At 43.3% G+C, this 11136-nt stretch overlaps 1 protein-coding gene across 7 annotated transcripts; it reads right to left on the reverse strand.

The window, feature by feature from the left end:
* Positions 1 to 281: 281 nt before the first annotated feature.
* LOC122627704 (netrin receptor UNC5B-like) lies at positions 282 to 9699 on the reverse strand. Of its 7 annotated transcripts, none has more exons than XM_043809049.1 (14): positions 9619 to 9699; positions 8757 to 9023; positions 7934 to 8154; positions 7077 to 7290; positions 4033 to 4359; positions 3770 to 3937; positions 3265 to 3429; positions 2932 to 3009; positions 2467 to 2737; positions 2217 to 2365; positions 1383 to 2128; positions 906 to 1297; positions 723 to 824; positions 282 to 627 (listed from the first exon to the last, which is right to left on the reverse strand). In XM_043809049.1, exons 2-14 carry the CDS (start codon positions 8815 to 8817, stop codon positions 456 to 458), a joined length of 3066 nt encoding a protein of 1021 aa, XP_043664984.1. In that variant the 5' UTR covers positions 8818 to 9023; positions 9619 to 9699; the 3' UTR covers positions 282 to 455. The 7 variants fall into 7 exon arrangements, with proteins under 7 accessions (XP_043664984.1, XP_043664983.1, XP_043664980.1 ...); XM_043809048.1 differs by lacking the exon at positions 9619 to 9699 and adding an exon at positions 9249 to 9576; XM_043809045.1 differs by lacking the exon at positions 9619 to 9699 and adding an exon at positions 9249 to 9576 and having other exon boundaries at positions 8757 to 9032.
* Between the last annotated feature and the right edge of the window lie 1437 nt (positions 9700 to 11136).

Raw genomic sequence — 11136 nt, forward strand, 5'->3', positions numbered from 1 at the left:
GTACCTAAATACCAGCCTAAATGCAAGCTCGACCGGTTTCCGAGTTGAACTCCCCTAAACCATGGACTAACAGTTACTCGCGGTTCTGCATTCAGGTGCAAATTGGGCACATGGGACTATGAATGTCATTTGCAACTTCCGATCTTCCTCTCTCGGCACGTTACCACGTCGTCGCTTGTGGCCTTACGCTTTCCTCGTCTTCGATAGCGATTGAAAAACTGTCCTTTCCATTTAGGATTTGACTTGTAAAAGGAATTAAGAATAATGATTCTCGTGAAAGATTTGCTGCAAACCAACTTTATGTACAAATACAATCACCGTCTATACAACTTTGCTCTACATCGACAATCTCATAATAATTGATTTTTTTTTTCTTTTTATTATTTCGTCTTATTTACAAAGATAACATGACTTTTAAATGATGTCTCTTTCAACGGCAGTGACTTTCGATATTTTTAGATCCAAGGTCCTAGTCGACTTTCGAGAACACTGGCCGCGTCTACGCGACCCATCAGTCTTAAATGGTTCAAAAGATCTGCTAGGGCAGTGGCTTCGCGATGTCTGGCCTCCCATAGATCCAAAATATGTTCGGTTGGACTCGCTTTTGTTGCGAAATAGTCGACGTACCTACAATGAAATTTCGATCGATTCGTCAACATAAAAAGTAACATTGTGATTGATCGGCGACTAATACGAGCGAGATAAAGGTCCTTTCGTCTCACCGATCGACTTGTAATCTTTGAGCCAACATTCTCCAATCGTTGCCACGAGCGCTAGGAGGATCCAAACATTGACAAAGTTGTTTTCTCAATGTCTTTGAAAACCTATGGATAAAAAGGAAAAAACAACAAATGATCAAATTCTAAAAATCTATAACTCGATACGATGTGAATAAGAAACGATACCTGAAGGGTCTCGATACTACAGATTCCGTAGATCTCGTTGAATTTTTTCCACGCAAGATAATAGAAGACTCCACCTTCCCGTTATTCTTTTTCGCAAGGATGTTACCCCTCTTTGCTAGATCAAGATCGATTCTCAAGAGTAAACCCTGATCTTCGAATCCGCGTTGGCATGCTCTGAATTCAAAACTGAGTCTGATGTCGCCGACGATCTTTTCGATTCTAAAGGAAAGACAAATGCTAGATCTCGAGGACGACCATATTCGACGGTATGGCACTTCTTGACGCTCGGCAAAACCGCTTTCTCTATCCTCGAGATCGACTCGAAGCGAAGTACCACTCGCTCGAAATCCAAGAGTACTGTGATCGATGTGCGTCCCACCAAGACGGTGTTCCTGTCGAGAGATCGATAACGACGTGCTATTTTCCCTCGAAAAAATATATGAAACTATTACGGTCGAAAGGAAAAATAATGCTTACTCGTTCGGCTACAAGCTTGAGAGTTGCTTTGGTGTCCTCCAGTATATGACATCTAACGCGATCACGTTCACGTGAAACGAAAACTGCCACGCAAAGACGTTTCACGGCTAATCCGGGTGCTACCATAGAATTTTCACCAGCCACAGCGTATGCGCAAGGTGTCTCCGTTACGAGAAACACACCGGCATGATCGAGTTGAGCGAATGGTTGTCCAGGTAAATTGGTTGGTTCACCACCGAGGGTCAAAATCTTACGCCAAACTGTGCTGGAAGGAGAGAGGCTGGTATTCGTCGAGGAGTTTGAAGAGTTAGTCGAACGAGTTTCAAGGTCGATGTCCGTAGACCAAAGACTCAACTCCCAGTTTCCAGTTCTGAGTTCAGCACAGTGTTCAAACTGCAAAATCACTGGTTTCAAGATATCAACGTTGGAGGGACCACACGCGATCACAGCTGATAGCAAAGTTAATCCAGGTGGTAACTTTGGCCTCAGGGAGTCTTCACCTAACACGGCAAGGTGTAAACTGTGACGTCGGCCCCGTGGAACTGCACCTTCGGGAATCGACATGGAGACACTAACTTCCGGAACCACCAAAAGTGCACCCTGTTCGTCCACGTTAGCTCTGACCACAAAACCGGTCGAACGCTCGTCGTCGATCGACGATCTCTCCTCCTCGTCTGGTCTATCGTCCTCTTCCTGCTCGTTCTCATCCTCGTTTGTACTCTCCGAATTCACCTGGCACGTTGAGCCTAATTAAAATAAAAACACATATCTCATAGATACTTACGTTGTTACGTATCTCACGATGCAAATTATAATGAAACTGAGATATATTACGAGACGATCGGACCTCCTCGTTGTCGGACAAACCTCGTCCTCTCTGAGAGTTCCTACAGGAGGACCTGGTGACCGAGGAACTGGGCGATGCTCTGGTTGTCGATGGAAGCGACAATTGTGGCACGTCGTAATGATGTTCCGAGCAGGATCTATCGATATCGGCTTTTGTTATATTCAATGAAGGAAGGAAGAAAGGAAGGAAGGAAGGAAAGATGATCAAGGAGATAGTCCTGGAAGAAAGGGCTTTTACCTGGGCAATCTAGAAGCGTTCGATTCGTCGATGACGTGCTCGAGACGTTTGTCCACCGTCAAAGCGGTTCGATCGGTCTTCGAGACAACGGATTTTGCGAGATCAACCGGTCGGCGAAAGTCCAATCTCGCTACGCTATAAAGAGCCTCTATTCTCTCTTTACGGCGCATCAAGCGAACCATGAAAATCGTGGTTAAAGCTAAGATTATTGCTGCGAGACTAAGCGTTATCCATAAGGCTAGGATGTTCCTATGATCGACCGCTCTCGTTGCTGTAATAAACATTTTTCGAAGATTCGATTACGCGAAAAGCGACTTCATGGTAAAAGGAAAAGAACGGTTCTTTTGTTTTTTCTTTTCTTTTTTTCCTTTTCTTTTTTTCCTTTTCTTTTTTTCCTTTTCTTTTTTTCATTCTTCCTTTCTATTTATTTCTTTCTTTTTTTTTGCACAATACGATTTTATTTACCTTCTTTAAAGACTCTAGGGCCGTCATGTCCAAGCGCTGCATGTAAGAAGGTAAAGGAAGAGACTATTATCAGCGGAGCTGTTAAACGTTGCAAAGAGAAAAAATTATTGACGCGTCACTGAAATCTCGTTAGCTTCTTCTCACGACTAGGAACTATGTAGGATACTGCAGAAATCGCTGTCACGAAGCAAAATCGTGAAAGGTTGCTCGAGTGTAAAAGAACAATGAGGAAGAGAAGAAGAGAAGATGAAAGAATGAGAGAGAGAGAGAGAGAGAGAGAGAGAGAGAGAGAGAGAGAGAGAGAGAAGTGGGTAAAACTCAGTTGGAACTCACCGTTACATCGGTCCGTGGTACAGGATTCGACGATGACGTCCTTGCCTTGACAGGGCCGACCGCTATCGCTCGGCGGGGGGTCGTTGCAGGATCTCCTCCTTACTCTCGAACAATCGGGACCGCATGCAGACCACGAGGACCAGCTTGACCATCTGCCATCGACCGCTTCGAGTAACGGGTGAAACGAAAAGTCTCGATTAGGAGGTCGAACGCGTCGAGATCATCGGATTTGCGGGCGCGAAAGAAGAGAAAAAAAGAAAGAGGGAAAGAGAGAGAGAGAAAGCATCTGTGCAATTCTCGTCAAAGTGAGAGATGAAGGGAACCTAACGAAATGGAATAGAAGGGTCTTTCTTCTTGCTTTAACGTGCAACTCACGTAGAAACTCTCGGAATAGAATTCCCGTTGATTTTACTCTCGTCATTTAGGTATACCAAGGAACTACGCTTAATGTCATTGCGGTCGGTGCAATTTATTAAGTACCGAAATTTCTCGCCTCGTCACCTACCAGGACAAGAGGGATTGCATTCGAATCTTTGCGTCGCTGGTCCAGGACAGGCCTGTCCGCCATTGATAGCTGCCGGATTCGTACATGTTCTCGTTCTCTTTTGCACACCTCTGCCGCATCTCGTGCTACATTCGGACCAACCAGACCAGGAGGACCATCCTCCGTTAACTGAGTAGAACACGATAGAAAGAAATTAACGCAAATAAAACTTTGTCGATTAAAAACGATATTATCAAATCTATCTACCGATCGAATTCACCCACCGTATATCGTAAGTACCGCAGGTTCGCTTACTCTACGTGCTGCTAGATTCTCAGCAACGCACGAGTAATTCCCCTGATGTCTGAGCTCAGACTCCCCAAGGCGTAAATATCCTTCAGCAGTCTGCACGAAACTGGCCGGTGACACTTCGTTGGGACTCGTGTCGGATGTCAAAGCTGAACTCGAGATCGTTTCGAAAGGTAGCCCGTTTCTCAGCCAATAGACTTTGGGCGGTGGCACTCCCAAGGGCGGTGTACATCGTAATTCCGCATTGCGACCGGCTTCGACGGACAACGAGTATGGCGGCGATAGGAAATGTTTCTTCAGGTCTGCATCGAGAGATATCCCGCGGGCTCTTTTAATATTTGTTAAAAATGAGAACTGCGGGAGCTCGATGCAACTGAATGACAAGGATCGAGAGATAGAGAGAGAGAGAGAGAGAGAGAGAGAGAGAGAGAGAGGAAAAGATAGAAGAGGGTGAGTCGAGGAAAGAGAGGGGCACTTTGCGATATTAGGGCGTGCGTATAAATGCAAAAGGGCTTTCATAGACTAGTTGAAAACTCTCTCCTCTCCCTTCCTCATTGCTATATATAGGTTGGAAAGGCAGAGAAAGATTTGTACGAGTTGCGTGTGTACCGGTGGCCATTCGTTCGGCGAGCTATACCACTGCTATGGTATTATTTGCCGTACCTGAGGCCGTTAGCGAATAGGGAGGACTGAGGAGGGACTGCCACGATGGGTATTCATATTCGTTCTCGTCGAGAACGCGAACGAGCCCGTTCTCGACTCTCGCGTACGTACGGTAGTTACTTTTTTGCTTGGTTAAACCTGGCAAAATTTTTCATAAACTCGGGACACGTCCACTTTTTTTCCATTCTTTTTTCTCTTTCTTTTTTTTGTTCCCTTCTCTTTCTATTCTTTCTTTTATCTTATTATTCTTTATTAATTCGAGAAAAATAATCGAAAAGAAATATTTTTTTTCACGTGATGATTAATTAATGCCTCTCACGGTCTTATTTAAACGTAGTATAACGACAGAACAAATCGACGATGTACGTACGTACTCTCCTGTCGTTACCCTCGTTACGTGTGTACTCGATTTCGAAAGCAAGCGCGCTTTCTATTTGCCAGCAAACAATGATTTCATTTCCTGCATCCCGATACGTGCATGCGTATATTTGAGCGATTCGCAGAATATCTAATGAAACATTTAAACCAGAAAAATTAATCATTTTTCTTTTACTCAAATTTCCGAATATGATCGTCGTTGAAACTTTGTTTTGTCTCTGTTAAAGGAAACGAAGTGTGTAATAAAAGAAAAAAAAGAATAAAAAATGGTGAAAAAGAGAGACAGAGTGAGAGAGAGAGAGAGAGAGAGAGAGAGAGAGAGAGAGAGAGAAAGAGAGTGGAGCATCCAATCGCGTTCGTTTTTTGCATCCAACAGCAGACATTCGTAGTCGATCGCTATGCCAAACACTTCTGTTTCATTTGCGATGGAATATCGATTAGATTTTGGGGGCCGGTTTATTCGTCACCGAATATCAAATGAAAACACAACGGAGCATGGACAAGTCCCTCTTGTTCCCTTCCTCTCTATCACGATCTCTACCCCGTCCTCACGGATAGGCCGTCACCTCGACTGACCCTCGCTCGAAGAGAGAAGCTTACTAGAGAGAGAGAATGAATTTCGTGTCTGGTATCTCGAAAATCCCTGCACGCGGGAATCGGCACACGCTAATCGAGTTAATGAAGTTACGTTTTATCGATGAATCGAGACACTAGTTGCTACCCTACGATTTCCCACAGCACGGATGACTTTCTCATTTTTTCTCTCTCTCTCTCTCTCTTTCTTTCTTTTCGTTTTACATATTGAAAGTCAATATTAACTTTTTTCTTTGTCTCTTGTTTTTACAATATTTAACGTTAATCATATATCGGAGAGAAGACTTCGATGACGTCAGAAATGAAGCGTCAGCATATTCCCCTTTCAGCGAGTAAGTTAACGAGACTTAAACTGAAAGAGTTAAGTGAAAGAGGTGAAAATATAATCTAACTTCATTTGCGCACATTTAGACACGAACGTGGAAAGTTATAACGGCGTTTAGTACTTTGCACTCTGAAAGTGTACCTACTTTTCGAGGCTGTGCTGTGGTGTTCACCCTAATTTTGTAACGTTGTTCCATCTCTCTCTCTCTCTCTCCCTCTTTTTCTCGGAGATAAAAAAGAAAGGAAATTTGATGCAAAAGTTTTTTTTTCAAATAAATTTGTTCCAACAGGAAGAAAAGGTTCTTCTTTCTCGGGTATCTCGATGAGTCTAGCCAGGACGACGAGAAACGTTAAGATGAAAACGATGATAGTCTCTAGTACTTACGTACAATAAAATGCACACGCACAGGCACACGAGGAAAACCATTGGAAGGAAATGAACGGTGGAAGAAAATATGAAAGAACCAGTGAGTTCTAGTAATATCACCTGCCCCGCGGTGGCATTCGTTCGCGTTCAAGAAGGGCGTGCATTAAAGGCGTGCTTTAAAAGTACACTCCAGGCATTGCCGAGGTTTTATTTTAAGAGGTTAAAATCTTCTACAATGCCTTTTCATTTCTCGAAACAATAACGTTCTCTCTTGTGCGATATTCCTCAAGAAACATTTAATTATCACCGTCGGTATATTCGATTTCGTAAAAATAGAATTGTACTGCTTGACGTTTATATTATACTATCTTTTTGTTTTCTTTCTTTCTTTCTTTTCTTCTTTTTCTTTTTTATAGATCCACTGGAAGATTAAAAAAGAAAGATAAAGAAAGACAAAGAAGAGAATTCGAGTATTCCGTTCGAAGGTAGTTATAATTCGAAGGTAGTAAGAAACGTGGAACAACCAGAGTCTGCCAGTTGCAAAGTGAACATCCATGATGGATCGAAAAGGAGGAGGAGGAAGAAGAAGAAGAAGAAGAAGAAGAAGAACAGACGGTGAGAAAGAGAAGGAGAGGAAGAGAAAGAGAGAAAGAGAGAGAGAGAGAGAGAGAAGAGAGGGTTCCCTCTACTTACAGGCGACCTCAACCGTGGCGGACTGCCCTTTAATCTGACCTGATCCCGACCAAGCGACGCACTCGCACTTGAACTTCTTCGATCCAAAGTACTCCTCGACCTCGTTCCTCGTCACGTTCAACTCAACCTCGACGACCCTCGTTCCGGTACGAGGGTCTACAAAATCCTGCTGCTGCGAGTGCGGTGCCCGTTCGCCGTTGCAACGAAAGTACACCTGCAAAAACGCAACCGGAAGGGAATGCGAGTAAGTACTTAATTCCCTCGAAACGTAAGAAACTATGCCGATTTTCTTTCGTCGCAGCCCGAAACAATTTTCTACCCTTCGCGACTTCTTTTTTTCTTTTCTTTTTTTGTCCATTTCTCACTTCTTTTTCCTTTTTTTGCTTCTTCTTTTCTTTTTCCCTCTTACACGCGAATAATTACTCTGGAATCTCGGAAGATCTTACTTTTTCTTTTTTTTTCTTTTTTCTTTTCCTCTCTCCTCCTTTCGCACATAGTTCACACAGGTCAACTGTGTAAAGCTTGATATTTAGATCAACCTGCGATTCTATACTACCTTAGCTTTGCAAAAACTTTTTTTCGGGTCACTCGACGTTACTCTTTACTCTTCAAAAGGATTTCTTTCTCAATGAGAAATGGAACGCGAGGATTCGATTCGACTGACGAAAGCTTTCCTTCTCGAGATATACTCGTCTCGTATGAAAATGAAGAGGACTTAACGAGTACGCTTGATAAATTATAAATAAGACATTTCTCTTGAGATTACATAGGTCTCTGTATATCTATGGCGTTTGAGAATGGCCGACGGTAAAGAGTACTTTTTTAAAGCTCGCGGCGAAGCGTCAGGAAAATATTACTTCAAGAGCATGAGCAGCTCGGCAATGAAGAGTGGCCGGTTTCCCTTTGACGACGAAAGAACGAACAGGTTCGACCAAGAAGATCGGTAGCGGGCCTCCGGCGATAAAATCGGTGTCGCTTGATATCGTAGCGGTCTCGTAGTCGTCATAATCATCACCGTAATCATCGACTGGATAATTTTCGTCATCTTCTTCTTCCGCGTCTCCCTCCTCTTTCGTACCTACGAGAGAAGAAGAAGAAGAAAAAAAAAAGGAATTCACGCTGTGTCAAAAGAGTGAAAAGAAAAAAAGAAAATATATCGATCGAAAACGAAACACGTTAACGATAGATTCGTGATAACTAGAATTATATCCACGGTGATTCGTGTTTTCTCACGTTATTATACTTGTGTAATCTCCCTGACGATATCACGATACCGAATGAGTCCTTTTAACGAGGGATATAAAATGCGTACTGGCTTTACTTCGGAAACTTTCATTCTACGTCCGATCGTTTATCGTCGTGAATACGCGATGTTACTCGTATTCTTTGTTGAATGGGGAGGAATAAAATAGCCCGCTTAGAGGTAGTAATCTCGATATTGTGCACGGACCCTATCCTTGGCTTTCGCCTTATACAGGATCTCTTTTTCTTTCGACCTGAGAAACGATTTTGTCTCTTTCAGAATTTATCGAGGAAATAAAGAGAAAAGGGGAAAAAAATAAATAAGGAGGGGGAAAAAGAAGAAAGAAAAAGAGATATGGGTCTCGTGATCGTTAAATAAAGTAGATCGAAATTAAAGTTCGCAGAACGAATCGATTTTCGATAAACAAAGTTTCTTACTTTCCAACGTGCTCGACAGACGAAGTAACGCCAAGAGCAGTATGCTGATCCTTAACTCCATCCTCGACTCACATTTCACTTAACTTTCCACCCCAAAGTCGTCACGCTCTACGGATTACATGCGTCCTCCAATCGAATACGCGTGTCTCCGGCGTACTCCGGAGTTTCCTCGCGTTCGTTCACCCGTCATATTCGTCGACTACGTTAAAATCTGATTTCTCTCGATCGCACGATCCAGGAATCGGTGAACTTTTTTCGTCGGTTCTCCTGAAAAACCTTCGATCACCATCTTTAGATCGACGAGGCGCGACGATTCACGTTCTCTTTTTAGAGTCGATCAGAGAATATTTCAAAAAAAAAAAAAAAAAGCAAAAAAAAGAAAAAAGAAGAGAAAAAGAAAAGAGAAAGACAAAAGCGAATGATAAATTTCAAGGAAAAGTAGAAAACTAAGAAAGACGAAGCTCGCTCGAGGGAGGAAATTACATGACTAACTCAAAGTGGAATCGTTAATAGCACTCGAGTCGGCACTTCCACTCCTAACGGGGACCTAGCACCTAGAAGGAGGGAGGATAATGACACGTGACCGTTTTTAAAAAGTAAAAAGGGGTTCGTCCTTTCGACGCTTCGCAACAGGGTGAGAATAAAAAAGAAAGAAAGAGAAGAAAAAAGAGAGAAAGAGAGAGAATGAGTGGAAGGGGAAAGGGAATAGCGTTCGAACGTAGGTATCGTGAACGAAGGAAAGACGAGGGATTCGTAAAAGGGAGGGTTGGTTGCGACACGATGCTCGCGGGTCGGCACGCGCTGGACGACTGAACTTGCCGACGTGCGCGCACCTCTATATATACATATATACACGTCTCACTTCGATACCGACGCTCTTCTTCATCCCCTTGTCGTCGAGGGTGGTAGTGTTGCCGGTGTTGCTGCTACTACTGCTGCCACTGCTGCTGCCGCCGTTGCTGCTGCTGCTGCTTTTAGGTGGTGGTAGTAATGGTAGATGTTAGTGGTGGTGGTGGTGGTGGTGGTGGTGGTAGTGATGCTTGAGAATGGAGGTGGTTGGTGGTGGTAACCGTGCCGCCAGCGGAGGCTGCGCTTTCTTCCGCGAATACCGTCTCTCCTTCCGGGAAAAGGGAAAGGGATAGAGAAAAGGGACGATCGTAGGAAGCGAGATGACACGCGATATTCTCTCGCGAAACGCGTTCTCGCCTCTTTCTTCTCTTCTTTAAGATTTCTCTCGAGATTTTTCTTCAGAGATTCGTCTCCAAACCCACCGCACCGAATTATTTTCATTCTTACTTTTAGCTTCTTCTTCTAAGAAGGAAAAGAAAGAGAAGAAGAAAGATAGAAAAAAGAAAAAGGGAAAGGGGAAAGAAAAAAAAAGTATTTCGTTTCTACGAACGACGACATTATTTTCCTATACTTTGTACGAGCTCCTCCTCCCGCACGTCTTCCGATCGGAACTACCAAGTCCTACTTCGTCTTTGATTTATCGCTATCCGACGTTAGCGAATCCAATGTAGAGTATCGCCCGATGATTTATGGACGTTCAAGACATTACGGTTATCCGATGTACTGTTCGCTCGGAAACGCAAGTTTAACGTACCGTGAACGACGATCGGTGTACATTGGATCCGTGAATGTTACTCCGATAGATTTTTTCCCTTCGTATACTTATCGGATTTTAGAGAATTGATATTTAGAACGTATCAACGTATCGACGTATAGTCTCGAGATTGTGAATGATTTCTCTCAAACGATCCAATAAATTTTAACGGAGGTAATGCTTGGATCACAAAAAGATAACTTATTACTAACTCGTTCAATGAATAAAAAAGAAAGACAAGAAGAAGATCCTCGCGGGAACGTATGAGATTTCTGACGGTCGATCACCGACGATCCGTTCGTACGTGAAATCGGATCTAACCGCGGCAACGACGTTAGAGGCGTTCTCGAGTCGACGGGCTTCTAACCTTACGGATGAAGGAACGAAGGGTGTAACGGTAAACTAGCTTCCGAATCGGTTGGTTACACCTTCAGGAAACCGATACCTCTTTGATTCTTCGTGTAAACAAACCACACGAGAACAGGCTCGTGTCCCTCTCGAGATCGTCGACTACGATTTTTCGATTCTTTCTAGAACGAAGATAAATCAAAGATCCGAGATGGTTAGATCCGGTGATGGTGACGGTGTATATCGGATTTTGCGGATTTTGCGGTAACTCGATATAAAATGATCACGACGCGATATTCGAACTCTAAACTCGTGAAAATATTAATACAACGAAATCGGGAATATCGATGATAGATTATTCCATTCCTGTCAACGAACTTTTCCCATCCGTTATCAAAGCGCGTTATCGCATTCATTTTTTCGCACGAA

Source organism: Vespula pensylvanica, chromosome 3 (assembly GCF_014466175.1).
Source record: "Vespula pensylvanica isolate Volc-1 chromosome 3, ASM1446617v1, whole genome shotgun sequence".
Classification (NCBI taxonomy): domain Eukaryota; kingdom Metazoa; phylum Arthropoda; class Insecta; order Hymenoptera; family Vespidae; genus Vespula; species Vespula pensylvanica.

Bases quoted from the DNA above. Each gene is read 5' to 3' on its own strand.
- LOC122627704 (XM_043809049.1), bottom strand. From the start codon at position 8,817: ATGGAGTTAAGGATCAGCATACTGCTCTTGGCGTTACTTCGTCTGTCG. The intron at 3,010-3,264 runs GTGAGTTCCAAC...AACGTTTAACAG, and splicing joins TACCACGGACCGATGTAACG to CTCCGCTGATAATAGTCTCT. The intron at 825-905 runs GTATCGTTTCTT...TTTTATCCATAG, and splicing joins GTAGTATCGAGACCCTTCAG to GTTTTCAAAGACATTGAGAA.